Source organism: Vidua macroura, chromosome Z, assembly GCF_024509145.1.
Source record: "Vidua macroura isolate BioBank_ID:100142 chromosome Z, ASM2450914v1, whole genome shotgun sequence".
NCBI classification, from domain to species: Eukaryota; Metazoa; Chordata; class Aves; order Passeriformes; family Viduidae; genus Vidua; species Vidua macroura.
This window is the reverse complement of record NC_071611.1, coordinates 58,439,596-58,463,155: the sequence shown is the minus strand read 5'-3', so window position 1 is coordinate 58,463,155 and position 23,560 is coordinate 58,439,596. Positions and strand designations below refer to the sequence as shown.

The 23,560-nt window shown below is 39.7% G+C and overlaps 1 protein-coding gene across 7 annotated transcripts in view; it reads left to right on the top strand.

Moving 5' to 3' along the window:
• The window catches only part of APBA1 (amyloid beta precursor protein binding family A member 1), an 85,166-nt gene extending 61,919 nt beyond the window's left edge, over positions 1–23,247 (top strand). For 6 of the 7 annotated variants that reach the window (XM_054004399.1, XM_054004397.1, XM_054004400.1 and 3 more), the window contains 9 exons: positions 582–727; positions 5,606–5,638; positions 6,812–6,898; positions 7,467–7,652; positions 11,012–11,191; positions 11,997–12,209; positions 20,272–20,391; positions 21,048–21,188; positions 22,534–23,247. In XM_054004399.1, the coding sequence (XP_053860374.1) occupies positions 582–727; positions 5,606–5,638; positions 6,812–6,898; positions 7,467–7,652; positions 11,012–11,191; positions 11,997–12,209; positions 20,272–20,391; positions 21,048–21,188; positions 22,534–22,605 (1,178 nt within the window). In that variant the 3' untranslated portion in view covers positions 22,606–23,247. The remainder of the gene's footprint in view (positions 1–581; positions 728–5,605; positions 5,639–6,811; positions 6,899–7,466; positions 7,653–11,011; positions 11,192–11,996; positions 12,210–20,271; positions 20,392–21,047; positions 21,189–22,533) is intronic. The other variant, XM_054004404.1, reaches the window with a different exon arrangement.
• The last annotated feature ends 313 nt before the right edge of the window (positions 23,248–23,560 follow it).

Here is a 23,560-nt window from a genome sequence, read left to right as displayed (position 1 = left end):
AGAGCAGAGGAATAATGTGAGGCCTCTTCCCCATGATGAAGAAGGAGCATCAGAGACAGCATGTGATGAACTGACCACAGCCCCCATTCCCCTGTACTTCTGGGTACAGGAGATAAAGAAAGTTGAGAGTAAAAGTGAGTCCAGGAAGAAGGAAGGGATAAGGGAAGGTGTTGTAGCATCTATTTTTATTTTTTATTATTCTACTCTGACTTCATTAGTAATTGATGAAACAAGTTTCCACAAGTGGAGTCTGTTTTGCTCATGACAGTAACTGATGAGTGATCTCTCCCTGTTCTTGCCCCATGTCTTGCCCCATGAAACTTTTATTATATTTTTTCTCCCCTGCCCTTCTGAGAAGGGGAGTGATAGAAGGGGTTTGGTGGGCAGGGTCAACCCACCACAAATTTCTATTTGTTTGATGTTTTGTGCCTTTGAAAGTACTGGTTGCCTTTTTGTCATGCTGAACTGAAGTATTTCAGAGGAGAATTTGCAGCCTTCAGGTACAGACTCAAGTTGTCACAGTTCTGCTTTGGCTGTATTTCATCATGATTGTCTTCAGTGATGGCTTTCCTGTGTTACAGTTCCTGGACCTTGTGATCCTGAAGACTTAATTGATGGAATCATTTTTGCTGCCAATTACCTTGGTTCAACTCAACTCCTTTCTGATAAAACTCCATCCAAGAATGTGAGAATGATGCAGGCTCAGGAAGCTGTCAGCAGGATCAAGGTGAGGAGTAATTCCTGCTGCTTCTTGTATGGCTGTTTTATGATTGTGGATATGAACTTCTTTCTTAAGCAGTAATTTTTTCAGGTGGGGTTATCTGTAGTTTCAGAAGGGGAAGTTCCTCACCTTTCCTTTGTAAAATGAATCATATGCTGCTTATGGAACAAGACTAATAAGGGGATGTTACCAGGTCATTTTAATTCCCTGTGGTGATACTTGTGCTGTGTACTCTAAACCAGAATCTGAAGTGAGTGGTGGTCAAAGTTTTATATTATCTGGGTGTGGAGGGAAAACAGGTTAAGGAAATAATTAGTAAGTATTGCAGCTGCTGCTGGCTTGGCACTCAATGGAACTGCTACATTGAGTGGTAGTGACTGCAGTTATTTTTGTCCCTGTTGTGGACACTTGTTTCTCCACACATAACAGCTGTCAGCTGATTTAAAAAAAAAAAAAAAAAAAAGCTTGTGATTTTCCACACACAGAGAAGTGTGGAAAAAATAATTTCTCTGAAATCTGAAAAATTTTGTTTCAAAAGAGAAATTCCAACTGATTTCTGTACAGGCCATTTCCAGCAATGCGAATGTTGCTGTACTGTAAGTTACAATTATGACATTGTCAGCTGAAATTAAGGTGTGTGGATGAAGTATTGCACAGTTATACAGGATGCTGCAACATTCCTGCTACCCACACATGACTGGCTAGTAGGCACACAGCTTCATCTTCTGCTAATTCAGCTAATCAACACAACCCACTCTGGGAATTTTTTCTTAGTTTAATACCTGTGTATTCTTCTTTTGTATATTTTATTTTGGGTTCCAACTCAGATTTGGTGTGCAATTGTATAAAAGAGAGAGTAAGGGGAGAAAAGGTTATCAGCAAGACCTATTATTGTCTAATATTGTCTGTTAAGGTCAGCTGATGCTTCATACTCCTTTTATTCTTCCACTGCTTTCCATGTTCAGTTTAGGCAGATGTTCAGTTTAGTCTCTGTATATAACTTTGACACAGAAGCTCCAAATAGAGTCATAGAGACAACTTCCAAAAATTGTGATTTTGCTGGTGTTCAAATGCATAAGTTCTTGTAACCTTGTCTCTGAAAATTGTAAACACTCACATTTTAGAAAAGGCAGGAATATAGCCTTCCTGTTAGAGATTATACTCCAGCATCTCTGTAGAAGTCTTCACTACATTGAACTACTGAACCCTTTGCAAAAGAGTGGTTTTTTCTTTGTTCATTGGTGACTCTGGATTAAGAGACATTCTTGAAAAATGTGTTTCATGCAGCTTTTTCAACAATGGCAGGTCTTGGTGGGTTCTCCCCAAACCTGCAGTGAAGAGTTTTTCTTATAGAGTCTGTTTTTTTCCTGCTTTGGGCAAATAAGGCTGTGCCCTTCTGTTTAGTGCTCCTTCTTCATGCTTGGCTGTGTGTTAGAAAACTTACCTGATTTGAGTGAACGGGAAACTAAAGGTAAGGGAGAGAAACAAGGGCTTTGGTGAGGCTGGATCTAGGAGGGTCATGTCACTGGAGGGTAAAAGGAAAGATTAGCATCAGCTATCATAGGAAATAGGTATCAGGAGTGGAACTTGAACCACAGGGAGTTTGCACCTAGAAAGTAAAACTTGTGTAGGAATACACATTAGAAAAAGATTGCAGAGATATGGTAGACAAAAACGAAACCAAATTGATTCAAACTGGGCCTAAGAGGTGTAAGAGTATAGAATCTTTCTCTGATACAAAACATATTTTGTAGAAATTCATTAACAAAATAGTGTTCTGAGGATTCTGTTGTGCCTCAGCATTTCTGTGCATCAAAACAGAAGAAATCTATTTAATGCATTTCACTCACAAACGCCATAATTTGTGCATCTATGTAAATCAGCAGGCATGCATATCCTTTCTTATAGTATATTTGTCTCAGGCTTGAGGCCTAAATGATAGCATTTGTGACCTGGTAAAACCCTAGCTGGTGTATTTAATTTTATGAAACTCAATGTATTTCAGAAAATTACTGACTTTTATTGTACACAATACCTTTGAAGACTTCTTGGACAGTTACTGCTTTCTGCTTCTAGGTAAAGCACAGGCAATCGCCCTGCACCTTAGGCTTCTTGGCTTATTAGGGTTGGCTTTGGCTGGTTTTGTTGCTGGTTGCCATTAAAGCTAAACATTTTCAGAGAGAAATTCATTATGACAGATGGACTTCCTGCTGCCAGATTCATCACTACATCAGATATTCCATATCCCAGATGTGTAAATTATAGCTTGTACAGCTTGTATAGCTTGAAAGATGTTGTCCTACTCATGTTTGTTTACAGAGTGCCATACTTGTTGCATATCAACCATTTCTCCATTGTTAAAGGAAACAAAGCTTATGAATTAAGAATGAGCTTTTAAAATAACAGACTTGAAGCTGAGTATTAAAAAGAGGTGAAGAGCTTTGTTTAAGCCCTGCTATTTATACCTTCACAAAAGTGTATACTGTCTGAATTTAATAATCCCTTAAGTGCTTCCTTTTAGCAGAGCCTTCAGACCACATATTCATTCTTTTGGAATGCGAACAGATTTGAAAACAGTTCTTCAGATTTCTTCTTTAAGAAAGTGTCTTTTCAGTTAAAAGTACAAGAGTTGGGTATTTTCTTGCTTGACCTTCGCCCTCTGTGAAGTCCAGCTAAGTTAAAACAGATACACTGTTTTGAAGGTGTTCATCAAATGTAGTTAAGAATATTTCATTGGGAGGCACTTTTAACATGCTGTGGGGCAGGTTTAAACATTTCTAGGTAACACTGGGTTTAATTTATGAGTGTAATTTAAGATTAAAACCTATATGTGGATATTTAGTTTAGTATTTCACACATTTTCACACACTCATTGTCCTCTCAATGCTCACTGAGTTGCAAAACAGTTTTTGTAGAGACTAAATGCATTGAATAAACTCAGGACCTCTCTGTAGCAAAAAAAGAAGCTTGTTGGGTTTTAATGTATGTAATTTTGGAAGTTGCATCTATATGAAAAATACATTTAATTTACCTTAAATGAAAATCCTGTGTTCTATATATTAAAAAAAAAATAAAATTGTGTGGATTAGGTATATTTTGGGTTTGTTTTTGTTTTCTTTTTTCTTCTAGGAATACAGAAATAATCTGAGATTTGAATTAGCAAAATAATGTGGTGATAAAGAGGATTTCTCTAATAAAGTATCATGCATAGAATTATCCTAATTTTTTGTTGTTCATGGACCATAACTTCTTTTGTGACATTTCTGTGCAGTGTTAAATCACTTATTAAAAGTGCTTGATCTATCATTGCCTTATTTTATGAAATATTTGAAAGTAGTTCTTCAATATGCTTCCATTTGAAGAACAAAATTTTCACTAAATTGAATTATGGTATATTTTGATAAATTGTTGATTCTACACTGTAAAGTTGTAGCTCAATGATTTTTTTCTCCCCCCTTTTTCTTAATTTTGGCCTTTTGTGCTTTTCTTCTTTTGGGAGGTCCATCATTCTGAAGTTTGGGAAGGGTGAGAAAGAAAAGCTTGATTTTGGAAAGCTATCTAAATGCTCTGTCTCAGGAGTGTCTCCTCCTTGCCCATTGTATGACAGGCTGTTACTCAATATAAGTATATTATTTCTGAGTATTAATTTAAATTGAGAGTAATGTAATGAAGAGCCTGCCATGTAAGGCAGTTTTAAATGCTTTTGCAATAGTTTGCCATCACCTGTTGCAAAATAACCTATCAGGCTATAAAATACTTCTTAGTTTGAAAAAGGTGACTAAAAGCTATTTTGAGAATGTTTCTATTTGTAAATAAGCAGTGTGGCCTAAACTTTAAGTAGCTGCTTTAGATTTGTTCAGACAAAACCTAACAGATTTAAGTTGTGAGCATCAGTATTAAAATATTTGATGTGGCTCATGATTCAGGCCTCCTATTTGCTCTTTGTAGAAGTAGCTAATGCTAACTATAGCCTCCTTCCCACCACAAACACACCTGTAAATTTAATGAGCAAAGAGCCTGTTACTGTTGGAAATTAAGGGCTAATTGCCAGCTTGGTGAGTATTGCATTCCTTCAGTGAGCAGTTCTGTAACGTTCAGTTCACCATTGGTTTGAATTCATGATTGCAAGACTGTAAAAATTATGTTTGTTTGGGTTGTTTGTAGAAATGTCTACGACTAGGTGTTTCTGGAGCTGAAATACATGCTCCATTGCTTACTTGAAAAAAATGTGATAGTGCGGACATATCTTTGTGTAGGTGTCATAGGAAAATTTCTTGACCAGTTCACTGTGTGAACACTGGTACAGATTTTTTTTCTCAAAAGGAGGAGAAAATGAAAGTCACCTTCAGTCATTTCATTTTTCCAGGAAAAAGCAGCATAGTGTTAGAGAGGTTATTTTTTTGAAGTCTGTTGAAGTATGAGATCTGAAAAACCTGAAATAATAAGGCATACAATTTTTCTCTCACCTTTTACATTGGTGTACCTTCAGAAGAAATCACTTCATGGTTTACATTGCTGTAAGTGAGGGGAAGCTTTGTTCTGTTTCTTAAACCATCGTCCCTCCACCAAACCTCAAAAACAATTGCACACAAAATAACCTTGTTTATTGCAAGTAACATTTTAAGTGAAAAAAAATATCCTTTTGTGTTCTTCCTGACTCTTTTGGTGCTGTTTTTCATTTCTGAAATTAATTGTGCTAAACATGAAATTTTACAATTTTTAAGCTAAAAAGAAAAGGAGGAAATTAATCTAAGCAGGGACTAATTTAGACCAGCTAGTAGTCTGTGAGCCCTGACATTAGTTTGTAGATTCCTGCTTGACTTGGAGTCTCTGTAAGTTCTTCTCTAACTGTTCTCCTGTCTCTGTTTGTTCCATGCTAAGCAGATGGCCCAGAAATTAGCCAAAAGCAGGAAGAAGGTGCAGTACAAACTTCATCAGCTTGATGTTATGCTTGTTCTTTTGTTTTCTTGGGAGGGTTTTTCCCTTTCTTTTTATTTTGTGGTTTTATTTTCTGCATCCAGCAAGGTTTTATCAGATTTATTTCTGAGCCACCATACAAGTTGACATATCTGATATGATATCCCCTATCTGGGAAATCAGTTGCCTGATCGGCCATTTTTTGTTGCTTCTCATTAGCCATTTCATGTTAGAAATAGAAGAAAGATTGGATTTATCAAATGGTTACAGGCAGTACCCAAAATGCATATTAAAGAATCAGGGCTGACATCACAAAGGTTGTATAAACATCGTAAAATGATGGATTAAAATGAAGTGTGGGTTTTTTTTGTTTGTTTTTTTGGTTTTTCAACTTTTGTTTTTACTTTTTTATTTTAATTTTATCTTTCTGTAAGAGTGCTTTGTTTGACTCACAGAGATGTCAAATTGCTGGATGCAAAAAAAGAAAGTTTTTGTCTATACATACAGTAAATATACTGAGATTGACTCATCTTTGTAATAAGTTTTGTTTGTGGAACTTCCAATTACCTTTTAACAAATGTAATTTTAAAAATATTACAAATGTTTGCTTTCTATTAACAAAATAGTACTTCTTAAGTGGGTTACTGCTTGAAAAGTATGTTGTCTGACTGTGAAGATCTTGCCAGAACTGCATTATGAATAGCTCAAACAGTACCTCCTGTGGTACAGGTTTTTCCATTGGTCTTGGCAGCCACTGCTAGCCCAAACAGAAATTCCTCAGGCAGGAGATACTGTTAGGCCTTTCTATGGCTTGTATGAAAACCTTATTTGAAGTGGGATTCATAGTGTGCAGAAAATGGTAAAATCATATTACTTTTCAAAAAATCTTTATAGTTCATCTTGCAGTTGGGTATAATTTTACTGAATCAGGAAAAATAGCAGGCAAGCTTTCATAACATTAACTTTTTTTCAAACAATACCCAATTCACTTTCACATATATGATATAGTTTCCATATCTTTGTGTTTATCTTTTGCTTCTGCAGTCTAATACTCTATCCTGCATTGCTGTTTTGGTGACTGTGTCTTAGTGTACCCCTGTACGTGAACTAACATAATTATTAGCAAGTATGTTACCAAATGTGTTTGTTTGACTCTAATCCATTTATTTGCAGGCTCCAGAAGGTGAATCTCAACCCATGACTGAAGTGGACCTCTTCATTTCTACACAGAGAATAAAAGTACTGAATGCAGACACACAGGTATAGACATAGACATCTTTGTCAATATTGTTGGAGTAGACTACTGGAATAGACTTTCACATGCATGTTAAAATTTGTCCTTAAAATGTGCTGGATCTTGTATTCCACTCTAGTCAGAAATCCATGGTCAAGAGCCATGTCACAAGCAGTTATTCTGGTGTGTCTGACTGGAGACATAATTAGAATTTGTGGGTAAGATAATTGCAGTCAGCGTATGTCTTCTGAGTCATGCTGCATCAAGTATTGATTGTGCCCAGAGCAGCCCAAAATGCTTAGCTGCAATAAGTTGCTCATAGTCCTGTACACATACAAGCCCAGCATATGCAGGTTCTGCAGTTGAGGTCTTGATGTGCTTTTCCACAGAAAAAAAACCTTGTAAAACTTTCTCTTTGTTTTATTTTTGGAAAGTGAAGCTCTTGGTTTGTATTGTATCTCCCTTCATGCATGACAGGTATTACAGACTTCACCTAGCAGAGGTCTTACAATTATTTGTGTGTTTTGATAATACTAGATGTGCAATAAGAACTTAGTTGAAGCAGCTGCTTATGTTGGTTTTCTTATTTCCCAGGAAACCATGATGGATCATCCCCTGCGGACCATTTCTTATATTGCTGATATAGGAAATATAGTTGTTTTGATGGCTCGTAGGCGAATGCCACGCTCTAACTCCCAGGATAATGTAGAAGCATCTCACCCCTCTCAAGATGGAAAGAGGCAGTACAAAATGATTTGTCATGTCTTTGAGTCTGAGGATGTAAGTAATTACATTGTCTTGTAGTTTTCTAGGACTGGAAAAGTAAGCACATTTTGATAGGCCCAAAGTCCATTGTGGGTGGTCCTGTTTGCTTTTTAACTGCACCCAATATTTCATCTGAGGAGAGGAACTTTCCTGCCGTTTATATGTTTGGACATGACATGTCACAGGAAGTTGGTGTTTATAGAAATGCTTACTTTTTTAAAGCTTCTTGGGTGCCTCCCCATAAGAGTGATAGGAGGGTCCACTTGCTGCAGTTTACAAATACCAGCTCAAATTTTGCATAAGAGAGGTAAAGTCTATCAGAGGTGCTTATTTTCGTAGGGAAATTCTACTCCCAAATCTTGCATTGAGGATCAATCACTGATGCATACTAGAAAGGTGATTTTTTATTTTTCTGGAGGTTTGTGTTGGGGCTGTAGTTGCTGTCATCATATCAAAAAGCCAGCAAAGAAATCTTGTGATTTCAGCAATCCCAAAATATACTGAATAGAGACACAAATGATTAAATTTTAATCTGTGGCGTGTTTAAGGTACTTTACACTTTAAGTTGTCTGACATAGGACTTGACCTCCTGTCTTCACAATCTGTGTATAACTTGCTGATTTTATGATCTTTTTAAAAGTAACTTTCAGTAACTGAAAAGTAAAACCAAACTTACTACACTGACGTGGTTAGATATGTAGTTTTTAGGATCATAGTCAAATTAGCCATAATAATCTGGGAAAATAACATACTCAAGAGAAGTAAGTGAAAATACCAGTTTCTTCCATGTCTTCCAGTGAACAGCAAGGACTTTGAGATGGGAAGATTTTCTTGAATAAGGAGCTGATTTTATGTAATGATTTTATGTAATCTGTTCTAAACCTACTTCTGAATATATTATCTGAATATATTATTGCACATTAATATATTATTGCACATGAATGTGTATACATGACCCACTGCTGAAGTTAAAAAGTAAGGATGAGCACTGATGAAAGTAATCCTGGACCAAAATCAACAAAGTATAAAAATTCTGGATTATTTCCACAAAATAACATGTAAACCTGTTTTGCAAAGCCTTTTAAGAATCTGGTGTGAAATACAGTAGCCAATGTATTTTTTGCTTAATAACATTTTGCTCAATAACATTTGACATGCTGCCCACTTTGGGGCTGCTGTTCTTAGTGTTCCTGTGTTTCTAGTCACAAATTTGGACACTGCTTGCTCTTTTACTGGCCAGTTGAAAAAGCAGAAATCAAATTGTCAGGTGCCAGAGTCTGGGGCTTATTTTCCTTCACCATGGGGTGGTCTGACCCTCTACATAATCCATACTTAATGGATCTGTTTCCTAGGCTGCTCTTGATACTTTGGTGCGCTAATATTTGAGCTTCCCAATCTATGATTTGTTTGAATCAGCCTGTATTTGTGTCATGTGTGATCCTCTCTATGCCTGTAAATCCAACTGGCTTGTAAAATGCCTGTAGATCCAATAAAAGCATTGCTCATTGATGGGGAAAATATACTGAGAAACTGCAGATTATATCAACTCTCCTTAGTCATGGTATATAGCTCACAGTAACTTAACAAATTTATCTCAAATACTGAAGTGACTAACAGTCAGAATGGAAGGACTGTAGCACCTTGTTAGCAGCAAGGAAATGGCAGCTTCAAACTTTTTGTACCTCCAGTGAAGTAATATGGCCTGTTTATATTATAAAACTTGTCTTTTCTTCTTCTGGGACAGCTGGTTACTTGGCAGAATCTACACAGTAAGTAAAACAGAAGCTGTAAGCCTGCAAGTAGGTGTTGGCCAGAACATGTCTCTGCTTGGATGAGTCTTTGTCTCATCAGACAGCACCAGATTTTCAACTATTTAGAGGTGTACCTTTAAATGAGTTGAACCTTAGTGATGTGTCCAAATGCCAGGTGTCTAAGCTGATCTCTTCCTGGAGTGAAGATGCATATGTATGAATGTAAAGTCTGCACTCTTCACCTAGGTTACTGTGTTATGGAGGTGCAGTTTTCACATTTTCTTTCTGTCCTTGCTGTCAAAGTTAGGTTGATCTTAGCTTTGGTAATATACTACCAGTCTACATATTGGTCTTTTCAGCACCAGCAATCATGCTGTCAGCAGATTTAGTGCTAGTTTGAGCTGTCTAAGATGCAACATTTTTATTTCAGTTTTGGTACCTTTCCTTTATTATGGCCATCAGACTGTATAAAAGTACACCTGAGCAGCATTCATTCATTACCAGTACTCTGCCAGGCCTCCACTGTCAGCTGTGGAGCTCTGCATTTCTCTTCCCTGCCTTTGCCACAGCCAGCACTGTGTTTCAGTGCACATTGCAGCCACCTCCTGTGCACTACCCAGAGCTCACTGCATGAATTGCAGTGAATATACACAGAATATACACAGCAGTACCCTGCACCCTGCTGTGCTTTGCTGTCCTGCCCATTACTTGCCTAACTGTGATTACATGTCAAAGGCAGCCATCCCTCTGGCCTTGCTTGGCACAGAACTTTCCCTGTGTCTGCCTGCTGCCCAGTTTCTCTAACACAGCTGCAGAAATAAAACAGCTCACAGTGGGAGCAATGCAGTGTAGCGAGAGGTGCATTTGGTGGCTTTGGGTGCAGACAGACTCTGGGAAGCTGCAGGTGCAAGAGGGTGCCTACAAAGGACAGAATGAGTAAGAAAGATGCAAAGAGCTGGCAGGATTATGTGAGTTGGAAGGAGGGAAATAAATCTAGGGGGTAGAGGCTGAATGTAGTAGCAGGATGAAGAAAGAGATGCATATGACCATTTGCAGTTACTTAAGGGCTTAATCTGGTCACTAATTGCTGCCTTTTTCCTTTTATGGCTGAGGCTGAGGTAGGAGTAGTCATTATCAATGTCATAAGGGATGGTAAGAAAAGTTGGAAATACCCTTTTAAATGGGTTGTGTGTTTCTTAGTAGACATTTTCGTTTTCACTGCTGGCTTGTCAGACAATGACAGCCTTTGCTGGAAGGGAGAGCCATCTGGGGCAGCATGTGTGGGAAGAATTGTAGGTGCAAGCCACAGTCGCTGCAGTGGCTCTACCTTTACACTTACATTAGTAGTTCTTACCTATGAAAGGATGTGTTTCTTTCTGATATTTGTAATTTACAATTGCTTACTGGGCTAGATTAATGGAAGAGCTGAATGTGTTGACATTTTGTGGGTCTTCAAAATTAATTTGTAAGGCACAATTATTTTTTAGACTGGATTGTGGTAATTTGTAGGTTTATCAACTTGATGATCCATTTTACAGTGTGATTGTAACAGAAAGTGTCAGTGGACATGATCATCAGAATGTTTCATTTTTTTTCTTTTCTCTTCTCTGGGAACTGCTACAGGCGCAGCTGATTGCACAGTCCATAGGTCAAGCATTTAGTGTGGCCTACCAAGAATTTCTGAGGGCAAATGGCATCAACCCTGAAGACCTTAGCCAGAAGGAATATAGCGACTTGCTTAATACCCAGGACATGTACAATGATGATCTGATTCACTTCTCCAAATCTGAAAATTGCAAAGATGTATGTCTCATTTTTTTTCTCACAAATATTCAGCTGCTATTTATTAGTTGCAGGTCTGTGTTGGCAGAAACTAAAAAACCATTAATACTTCCTATAGATTATCTCAGTTAGTCTAGAATATCTCCCTAATAGGACACCCTGTCATCAGTTCTGTTTCAAAGGCAGTGAACCCCAAATTTACCAGCAGTCAACTGATTTGCCATCTGGTTCTGTTCTTTTTTACCAAACAATTTTCAAACATGTTTGAAAGCAAACTTAAAGCAGATTAACAGATTAATACAATTTAAAAAAATTCAGTGAACAACATAAAATTTATAGAAGCACCAATGTTTATGAACATGATTGATTACAGGTTTTAAATAACTGTATATGCCAGAAGGCTTTACAGCTTGCTTAATAAAAATGAGCCAGTGTGCAACTGGAACACACAGGTCATGTTTTTCCAATGCAAAGTTGTAAACTCTTTCAATTTCTTCTTATTTAGCTTTTTCCAACAAAACCCATGGCACCAGGGTTTCCTTCACTGTAATTTCTTCTTCTCATAAACAGAAATTACTTCTGAGGGGTGTTCAGCACTAAGTCTGTATTGTGTGTCATTTACTGTTTGAATGCAAATGAAAGGTAGTAAAACATGCACCCTATCTTGTTTTGCCTTTGAATTAGGAAGGCAGGTTGCATATTAAGAGGTTTGAATTAGGAAGGCAGGTTGCAATATTTGTTGGCTTGGTGAATGTTTGGAGTGGGATGATATTAGTTCCATGGGTGTGAAAGAAACTTTTTTTAAACACTTTTTCTTACTATTCAGGTTTACATTGAAAAGCAAAAGGGAGAAATTCTAGGTGTGGTGATTGTGGAGTCTGGTTGGGGATCCATTTTGCCTACAGTTATCATAGCCAACATGATGCATGGAGGACCAGCAGAGAAGTCTGGGAAGCTGAACATAGGGGACCAGATCATGTCAATCAATGGGACCAGCTTGGTTGGTTTACCACTCTCAACATGTCAGAGCATTATAAAGGTAGGGAAAATGTTTCTGGAAGCGACACATTTTAAAATGATTACATAATTGAAGAGCAGAAAGTATAAAACTCTGAAGTAAATTCTTACCAAATGTTTGCATAGCACTTTCCATTTCATGATCTGAAAAAAACAGTGTGAATTATGCTACATGAATTTTCTGACTCCCCACAGGACCACAGAATGGGTAAGGTTGGGACCACAGGAAGTAGTCTAATCCAACCTCCCTGCTCCAGCAGGGTTGCCTACAGCATCTTACTCAAGATTGTGTATCAATGGCTTTTGAATATCTCCCCAGAAGGGGACTCCAGAGCTTCTCTGAAAATCTGTTCCTATGCTCAGTCTCACTCACAGGAAAGAAATTCTCCCTCATGTTCAGGTGGAACTTCCTGCATTCCTGTGTTGGCCCTTTGCCTTTCACTCTATTGCTCAGCACCACTAAAAAGAGCCTGAATATGTACCCTTTTAGCATCCTCTCCTCATATACGCACATTGATGAGGTCCCCTCTCAGCTGTCTCTTCTCAATGCTGACCAGGCCTTTCACAGAACTGAGGCATTTTTTAGGTTGGAAAAGACCTCTAAGATCATTGAGTCTAGCTGTAAACCTTTTCCTCCTAAGTGAAGTGCTCCAATCCCCTAATGCCAGCCTTTGACAGAACCTGCCTGCTCTAGGGGCTCCATGTCCCTGTTGTGCTGAGGAGCCCAGAACTGGACACAGCACTCCAGATGAGCCTTACCAGGGCTGAGCAGAGGGGCAGGATCACCTCCCTCGAGCTGCTGGCAGTGCTCTTCCTGATGCACCCCAGGACACCATTGGCCTTCTTGGCCATACAGACACACTGCTGGCTCATGGACACCTTGTGCTGGGCCTGGGGTTTTTCATTCCCGTGTGCATTTGCCCTTGTTTATTTTCAGAAGCTTTCTTTCTCCCCACTCCTCCTGCTTGTCAAGGTCCTTCTGAAGTGTTGCATACTGCTTGGGTATTGGCCACTCCTCCCAGCTTTTGTGTCATCAGTGAACTTGCTTAGGAGGCACTCCATCTCTTATGATAAGTTAAATAAGATTGGACCCAGTATTGAAGCTTGGGAGACACTGCTAGATACATGCTTCCAAATAGACCTGTGCCACCGATCCCAACCCTCTGAGCTCTCATTCAGCCAGTTCTCAATCCATCTCACCACCCACTTCCTGAGCTTGGCTATGAGGTTTTCTTGAGAGACAGAATCAAAAGTCTTGATCAAGTCCAGAACAATAACATCCAGTGCCATTCCAGACTGCTCTGCTATTTACTTGTGTACCAGAGCTCTGTGCACAACTTTACAAGGGAATATTTTGTGCAGAAGTAAGATATTACCAGGTACACACTTGAAATTGTGTATCACAAATGGAGGCACAGGTGCCTAATATTGTCATAAGCCTTACTAGCTGTCAAATACCTCTTAATACTTGGATGAAATAGAGTAAATGCTTTTTTGTTTATTTATACCTATTTTTAAAGCTTTAAAACTTTGGCTTAAAGACATACCCTCTGTGGCATCTTTGCACAAGTTATTTCAAACTGCTTCTCTTATTTGGTGCTTCTCTTCACTTGCATAAATGGGACATTTTAATTGGAAGAGCTTTCTTCTAGGTATCAGAAAAGTATGTGACAGTGAAAAGGTTGCAGGTCATCTGGAACTGAACAGTGCCTGGGGTAGCTGTAGCATATAAAGGAATAAGTATTTCAACATCAGTTTAAAGAGCAGGAAAGATGCGTCACTAGAGAGTGTTTGAGACAAAGTTCATCAGTTATTTAGTGAAATTAGTTATTTATTGAAAAGGTCCTGCCTAAATCTGCAGATCATCACATGAAGACATGTAATGCTGGTCGTACATTATACAGGCATTCTTCCCTGATTTTTAAAAATGTACCTGTTAGACTTAGTAATTTAGGCAACTTTTTGGTAACAAGTTCTATTATGTAACTTTTTTCTTTCAGTCTGGATTTTTTTAATTGCAAAATAAATTTCCATTTACAAGGTAAATTTGCCAAGTAAAAAAAAGTGCAACTTTTTTTTTCATTAATTATCTCTTAATACTTGAACTAAGATGTTTGTTATAAAGATTTTCCATTCCCAAAATGTTAATATTGAGTTCTGATAAGTAATAGATGCATAAGTCACCGAACCAGTCATTTTAGATTCAGTGAGTAGAAATGATAGCATGTGTGACAAACTGAAAATACAGCAAAAAGAGTCTTATATCTGTAAAGAAAGGAAGAAAAAAAAATCTTATTAAATATCTTTGCACCCGCATCATCAAAACAAAACCCCCTGCAAATTTAGGCTCTTTGTGGTTGCTTCCTCTCCCACATCATTTTTATTTCTTAAATTGTGGTAGGTTATACTTCCCTTATTCATACGGAGATTTTGTTGTGCTCATCAGTACTTTCTCAATACAGAACCAACCAGCTTTGCTGTTTCCAGCTTCTGCAGGCCTTTCTCTTCTTCCCTGGTAATTACCACAGTTTCCACAGAAACTGCCAGCTGTTTTGGTTTTTTTTGGTTTTTTTTTTGTCTTTCTAAAGAGATGATCTGTATGTTTGCAGATCTTCATAACCAAACATCTGGAGTTATTCATATAGCACTTTTGGAAACAAGTATGTATATAAATGATCTAAGTGAGGATCATTAAATATGGTAGAAATATCCCAGATTTCAGATTTCTTTAGCATGCTGGAAGGACTCCTTTGAAAAGATGATATTAAGTGGATAAACATACGTCACAAGCACTTCAAACAAGATAATTCAGTATTATGAATGTTATCTCTGCTCCTAATTTACCATAAACCAATTGCAAACTGATGGAGCTAGGAAGACGCTTTCCATGTGTTGTAGCTATTCCCAAATAGGATTATGCTAGTTCTGTCTTTTTCAGAAGCATCTGGTACTGGCTATTATCAGAAGTATACTCATGAACTAGATAAACAAAAAAAGGTGGTCAAAATACAGTTATTTTGTTTCTGATCAGTTTATGTTACCAGTCTGTATACTGCTGAAGATTACCCACTTCTGAAAAATATGCACTTTCTGTAAAATTAAAAGAATTTGTCATTAGGGACCACATTTTTTTTTTTTCCCCCAAGGAATACATGTAAGTAACTTGCACATTCATCAGGAAAGTAAGGGCATGATGATATCAAATCTGTTCTGAGCATGTACCCTGAGTGAATTCAGATGACTGAAGTTAGACACTTAAATTCCTCATGGAAGTAGGCATCCCCAGTACTCTGCATGACTCCTACCTTTCAGGATTAGAACACTGAGTCCAAAGTCCCTTAGACTTTTCCATAAACATCGTGCCCACAGCATAGTTCAGGTTGAGAAGTCCCTGTTCTCTACAGTATGTGGTGTGGTCAAGACCTGCCTGTATAAAGTGAATAGCCCTTGAGCATGTGAGATGCAATGCTAATTCCTCAGCAGAGTAGAAGAGTCCATAGTCATGGAAGAGGTGGAGTTCAGACCTTCTTTCTCCTGAGTGTGCAGTACAGGCAGCTCCGACAGCCATGAGCTTTGTCATTTTGTGATCAGACATCCGTTCATTGTCTTGCAGCACCTTGCAAGAATGAGCCAAGATGAGCTCAGTGCAGTGTGGATAGCTGTTTGCACCCAGTATTGATTACATCCAGTTTAAGGCACTGACAAGACTTCAAGGTAGTTCATCATGCCAGGATACCAGTTTAGTTACTCAAGTCACCGTTGAATCTGGAGCTCAACTCAACAGAATCAGCAGCAGTGAACTTTTATGTAGAGACTTGAGTATATTACCTTAGCTACAGTAGAAACTACTTTCCAGAATTAATCAGTTGAAGTCAGTATCTGACACCTTGATTGCAGTGGGACCTAGATTTCAGTTGTACATATGAAAGGAATTCAGAAGCAGATACTGGAATTGGTAGGTGTTTAATTAAGTGAGCTGAAAGTTGCTGTATTTTTTAGAAAGCATTTCATTCTTTGTGTGGATTTTATTTATGAATGGATTTATGGCTTATATTTTGTGTGAATTAAGCATTTCAACAATCTCTCTTAACAATGTCCAAGAGCTCTGAGTACTTGGGAGTTGTACAAGGGATCAAGATGGCTTTTATTTGTGGTTTATTACATTTTTGTTTTCACAGAGCCATATGAACACAGTCTTTGAGTCTGGCAGTCACTCATATAGCTGGTCTAACCAATATTTTGGTTCAAAGTAGATCAGGCTTCTTAATGGCTGTGCTCACTAGGATTTAGATAATTCCAAGACTGGATACTCCACAGCCTCTCCAGTTAATATGTGTTTTACCACCCTGACAGTAAAAATATTTTTTTCTCATTCAGTTTTCTTCTAGTAGCGAGGAGTTAATGATGAATGTGATACAACTCAATTGGAAGGGAGGAAGAGTACTTGGAATGTATCAAGCTCTGTCTTGGGGTAGATGATGAGTAAGTGGATACTTTACAGGTTAGAATAAAAGGGCAGACTGCTAAGGGTGACACTTGTGGGTGTGTGCTACAGGATGCCTAGTCAAGAGGTGGATGAGGCCTTCTACAGGCAGCTCAAATCAGCCTTGAAGTCACTGGCCCATGGGTCTTGTGGGAGACTTTAACTACCCTGACATCTTCTAGAGAAGCTACACAGCAAAGCACAAACAATCCAGGAGGTTCCTGGAGAGCACTGGTGACATCTTCCTGTCACAGATGGTGCAGGGTCCCACAAGAAATGGGTGTGCTGCATGACCTCATCCAACAAACGGGAAAGAGCTTGTTGGAGGTGTGAAGATTGGGGCCAGTCTGTGAGCAAGTAAGATTGCAACCATGGGCTTCAGGAGAGCTTATTTTAGCCTCTTTAGGGATGCTGAGAGATTCCCATGGGAAGAGGTCCTGCAGGGAAGGTTGATATTCAAAGATCACTTCCTCCAAGCTCAAGAAGTACATATCCCAGTGAGCAAGAAGTCAGACAAGGGGTCAAGAGACCTGCATGGATAAATGAAGAACTCCTGTTATTACTCAAGCATAAGCAGGAAATACAGAGGAGATGGAAGCAGGGTCAGGCCTCTTGCAATTAATATAGAGAGGTTGTCAGACTATGGAGAGACAAGGAAGGGTAAGGCCCATTTGGAATTAAATCTGACTAAGGATGTCAAGGAAAACAAGATGGGCTTCTTCAAATACATCAACAACAGAAGGAAAACAAAGGATAATGTGCACCTGTTACTAAATGGAAGGGGCATCCTGGTGACAGAGGACACAGACAAGGCAGAGTTATTGAACAGTGCCTTTGGATTGGTGTTCGCTGTCAAGACCAACCCTCAGGAATCTGACCCAGGAAATCAAGGTAAAGGAATGTTGGAAGGAATTTTTTCCCTTAGTCAAGGAGAATTGAGTTAGAGAACACCTAGGCAAACTCAAAATCCACACATCCATGGGCCCTGATACAATGCATTCATGGATGCTGAGATGTGAGAATCCAGGACATCCCTCTGGCTGCCCTGGCTGTCTCAAGACCCTGGCAGGGGGTTTGGAGACCTTGGCATGAAGTCAGAAACACCTGTGGCTTCGATTTTAGCCTGTGGAAAAAGCTGCCAACTTTGTATGAGGAATTACAAGCCACAAGGCTTTGAGTAGTGTGGTAGTTGAATTAACACAGGGTGAAAAAGTAGAATTTTGAGGCTTTTTAGAATGGAGTTCAAGGGGACAAGATGGAGGGATTTGGGCATGTCCTGATCTTCTTCTTCTTCTTCTTGTCCTCCATGTCTTGCTGTGATGGTGCCCCTTTCCAATTGCTGAAGGTAGAGACACACTGTCTAACATACATGATAGGTATTGGCACAATATGGTAAACGTAATAAATGTAGTTTGTAATATAAAATGTAAACACTGCCTGAGGTGACACCGAATGCCATGGCCTCCTTGCTAGACAGAGCTCAGCAGGTCAGAGAAAGAATGTTATAGATAAGGAAAAATAAACAACCTTGAGAAGCCGACCCTACGCATTCCGACTCCTTCTTTGGCTGCGCAGGCTGGGAAACAAGGACTTTTACAATCTTGGGGTCACCTCGACACCCGGACCCCAAGATTGAGAGAGCTGGCAAACACCAGAGTAAGGGTCCTGGCCATAATCTTTGAAAGTTCATGGCAATCTGGAGACTTGTCTGAGGACTGGAGGAAAGCAGATGTCATCCTGGTCTTCAGAAAGGGCAAGATAGAGAACCAGAGAACAACTGTCCAGTCAGCCTCACCTTAATCCCTGAGAAAGGGATGGGACACCTCGTTCTGGAGGCCGTCTCCATCCATGTGGATGACAATAAGGTGATCAGTAGTAGTCAGCATGGATTCACTGAAGGTAAATCACACCTCATTAAATTAATTGCCTTCTATGGAAGAACAGCTGCCTGAATAGATGAGGGGAGAGCAGTGGATGTTCAAATTCTGCAAGGTTTTCAACACTGTCTCACTCAACATCCTTGTAGGCCAACTCAGGGAGTGTGGACTGGGTTAGTGGGCAGCAAGGTGGATAGAGAATTGGCTGAATGGCAGATCCCAGAGGGTCATAATCAGTGGCACAGGGTCATGTTGGAGGCCTCTAAGTAGCAGTGTCCCTCAGGGTTCAATACTTGTGCAGTATTTTTTAAGTTACTCATCAGTGTCTTCAATGAAGGGGCAGATGCCTCCTCAGCAAGTTCACTGATGATTCTGAGCTGGGAGGAGTGGCTGACACCCAAGTGCTAAGGAGCCCTTCAGAGGGTCCTCAATAGGTAGGACAGATGGGCAGAGAGGAACCTACTGACATTCAGCAAGGGCAAATGATGGATCCTACACCTGGGGAGAAACCATTCCATGCACCAGGGAGGGCTGGGGGCTGACCTGCTGGAGAGCAGCTCTGTGGATAAGGATCTGGGGATCCTGGTGGACAAGCTGTCCATGAGCCAGCAGTGTGTCTGTGTGGCCAAGAAGGCCAATGGTGTCCTGGGGTGCATCAGGAAGAGCACTGCCAGCAGCTCGAGGGAGGTGATCCTGCCCCTCTGCTCAGCCCTGGTAAGGCTCATCTGGAGTGCTGTGTCCAGTTCTGGGCTCCTCAGCACAACAGGGACATGGAGCACAACTGGGAATGGGTCCAGGGCAGGGGTACAAAAATGGTTAAGGGACTGGAACATCTCTCTTCTGAGGAAAGGCTGAGGGAGTTGGGCCTGTTCAGCCTCAAGAAGAGAGCACTGAGAGGGGATCTCATCAGTGTAAGTATCTGCAGGGAGGATGCCAAGAGGATGGAGCCAGGCTCTTCCTGGCATTGCTGAGCAAGAGGACAAGGGGCAACAGGCAGAAACTGATGCAAAGGAAGTTCCATGAGAACATAAAGGAATAACTTGTGTAGGTGACCATGCACTGCAACAGATTGCCCAGGGAGACTATGGAGTCTTCCTCACTGGAGATATTCAGGAACCATCTGGACACAATGCTGTACCATTTGCTCTGGGATGATCCAGCTTGAGCAGGGAGGTTGGAGCAGATGACCCACAGTGGGGACTTCCAGCAGTACCCATCTTGTGATTCTGTGAATAATAGAAACTATGTGAGTGCTGCTTGTACAAGGATGATACAAAGGGGAGCTGCTGCTTGCTTGACAGAATTTAGTATATTTCATTAGGGAAGCAACTGTTTGGTAACTTACTTAGTTACTTATTTAAAAGTCATTGACTTATTTGGTGAGCTGCATAGACCTGTTTTAATACTCCTTTTATGCATTATTTCTGTTATCAAATGAAGAAGCTGCTAACAGGAATCTAGGTTTCCCAAAACAACTGTGCTGGATTTTTGGCAAGAAAAATTTGATGTTTTATCACTCATCTCACTGAATGTTTTGTTGCTTTTGTCTGGCATTCAGTGATCAGATTCTGGTACAATGCATATAAAGATCTGTATTTTCAAGGCAGCTCCCATGTCAGCATTCTAACACCTTTTTTTGTTTGTTTGTTTGTTTGTTTTTTGTTTTGTTTTGTTTTGTTTTGCACATATAACATGTTTAACTCTCAGTTTGTTATTTTTTTCAGGGTTTGAAAAATCAGGCCCGGGTTAAACTGAACATAGTTAGGTGTCCTCCAGTAACCACAGTCTTGATCAGAAGACCAGACCTCAGATATCAGTTGGGCTTCAGTGTGCAGAATGGGATCGTAAGTAGCTTCCATGGTTTCTGGTCAAGCTTTAACACACATGAAACTTCCTCTATATTTGTGGTTAAGTTTCAGTGTGGGAAGAGGGAAGCTGCTATTTTCTCCCTTACAGCAAGCAGTATTTTGCATTTGTTCAGTCTGAGATATAAAAGTTGTGTTAATAAGAGTCTTTTTTGTCTTTGACTCTACTTACTTCACAGTCAGCCAGAGGAATAAAAACGTTTCAGCTTAAAAAACCAAAAATGTGCGGGAAGAGTCTGCTTTCAGCATGCATCATACATGTCTTTAACCAAGCCATTGCATGATTTCAAAAAAAAAAAAGCCAGTTCTTAATTCTTTTTGTTGTAAGGCATCTGCCTAATGAACATGATTAAATTAAGGTCCTTCCTACACTCATAAATTTCCAAACCACAAGACATATAATGTACAACACAAACAGCCTTTTCTGACAGTACATTCTGCTCTTGGAAGAAAATATCCATTAGCTACTTGTCACTAACAAATTTTGCTTTGGAGTCAACGATTGATTGCATCTTTGAATTTGTTGTTGCAAGTCTGTGTTTAAATGTTGATTCATATATTGCAGGCAAAAAATGAGTAGTCAAAAGTCTCTGTTCCTTATCCAGCCCATGATAAATTTATGCTCTCTCTTCCAGATCTGTAGCCTTATGAGAGGAGGCATAGCAGAGCGAGGAGGTGTGCGTGTTGGCCATCGAATCATTGAAATCAATGGGCAGAGCGTTGTAGCAACACCCCATGAGAAAATTGTTCACATCCTCTCAAATGCTGTTGGTGAGGTAGGAACCAGCAATGTGTCTAGGCAGTATAGCAGAGTTCATTGCTGCTACCAGTAAAACAACCAATGGAAATTAGTAACGAGCAGTGTCCTTCAAGGGCCTGTATGGGGACCAGCACTCTGTCTGTCATGTCTTCATCAGTGACATGGACAGTGGGAATGAGTGGCACTCTCAGCAAGTTTGAAGGTGACATCAAGATGACTGGTGCTTAAGGAAAGGGATACCATTAGAGGGACCTGAACAGGCTACAAAAGTGGCCCATGTAACCTTTGTGAAATTCAACAAGACCAAGTGCAAGGTCCTGCCTCTGGGTCTGGGCAGTCTCCAGCATCAATAGACTGGTGCTAAAGGGATTGAGAACAGCCCTGAAGAGAGGAACTTGGTGGAAGGAAAATTGGACATGAGCCAGAAATGGACACTTGAAGCCCAAAAAGCCAACTGTACCCTGGGCTACATCAAAAACAGTGTGGCCAACAGGGAGGTGGTTTTCCTTCTGTATTCTGCTCTTTTGAGACCCCAACTGGAGTACTGTGTGCAGTTCTGGGGCCCTCAACATAAACAAATGAACCTGCTTGAGCAGATAGAGATGCAGGCCTTGAAAAGGGTGAGAGAGCTGAAGCACCTCCCCCATGAGAAAAAGCTGAGGGAGGTTTGGTTGTTCAGCCTGAAGAAGAGAAGGCTGCAGGGAGACCTGACAGCAGCCTTTCAATGTGTAAAGAGGGCTTCTGAGAAAAATGGAGAGAGGCTTTTACCAGGGTCTCCAGTGCAGAACAATGGGCAATGGTTTTAAACTGAAAGAGGGTAGATTGAGCTCAGGCATAGGAAGAAATCCTTCACTATAAGGTTGGTGAGCCACTGGAACAGGTTGCCTGGAGAAGCTGTGGATGCCTCATACGTGGAAGTGTTCAAGGCCAGGTTGGATAGGGCTCTAAGCAACCTGTTCTAGTGAAAAATGTTGATATCTGCAACAGGGCAGTTTGGACTAGATGATATTGAAAGGTCCTTTCCAATTCAAACTGTTCCATAATTCTGTGGTTCTACCTCTATTGGCATGTTGCTAATCAAATCCAAAAAGCTGAAGAGCAAGCCTGCACACCATTTCTTTCATTATTTGCCCCATACTTCTATGCTTTAGAAGAACCATACCTTGAAAGTATGACATGTGAACAATTTTAGATGGTTCATCAATACTAAACATATTATTTCATAAAATCATCACCTGCAATACTTTAATAAGGGTATGAAAACTCTCAAGTTTTATAGTATTTTCTGCCTTGTATGACCTTATCCTTTACCCAGGTATGCATGTTTAGGAACATCGATTAACTTGGCTTATTTCCTCTAGATCCATATGAAGACTATGCCAGCTGCCATGTACAGACTGTTGACTGCACAAGAGCAACCAGTTTACATCTGAAGCTGACACCTCACCGCCATAGTGTACATGGAAGATGTTTTTTCTCATTAGTGCTTGTCTCTCTAGTGCTGCATTTCTGTGTCTGCAAAGACATTTCTTTCCCCCCCGCCCCATCACAGACACAAATACACTGTTGCTCTCCCCTTCGTCCCTTTTTCCTCTTCTTCCCACCATTTTCTTGCATTTTGATAAGGGGCAAAATGTATCTGTGGAACTATTTTGGTTGCATCTTTTTACAAGTGAAACTTCATATAGCTCTACATGCAAAACAGGAAGATAATAGTAGCATAGTTTACAGCAGTATTCACAGATGGCTCTATTTCATGCTACATAATCAGTTTTATTTCTGTGGCTGTAATTTTACAAACTGAGTAAATTAAATGTTGCTGAAGGAAAAATAATTACTTTACCAAATAGATAGAAGTATAGGGTAAAAGGTGTCCTCTTGGATATCCTGCCTGTGACTTTGCTTCTCTTGCCCTATTTTCTCACAGGCACCAAAGTACTAAAGGTTTGTGTCTAAGTGGAAAGTAGAATACCAAAAGGATTATTTTGCCCTCAGGAAAAATTGCCTGCTTATAAAGACTCAGTAAATGCTGCTGTTGTAAAATGAATTGTCCAAATACACACCTTTTAATTCCTTTCTGTCATCAGTTTTTCATGATAGTAGGACTGCAAGATACTCTGTAAGTTCTTGAAACATGTTATTTTTGCATTACTTACTCTAGGAAATTTGGGAGGCATTTTTTACAGCTGCCTCCCCCTCTCTGCCCCCAGGTTTCTATTTCCTAGTTTTCTTCAGCTTTGTGTTTTATAGTCCCTTCCTGATTTTAGAGGTTAAAGAAATGGGGGGGGGGGAGAATCTTTAAATAGCCACAAGAAAAATATTGAGGGGATCTGCTGAATAGCAACACTTTTTCTAGGCTCTTAATTCCAATTTTGGCGCACATAGCCA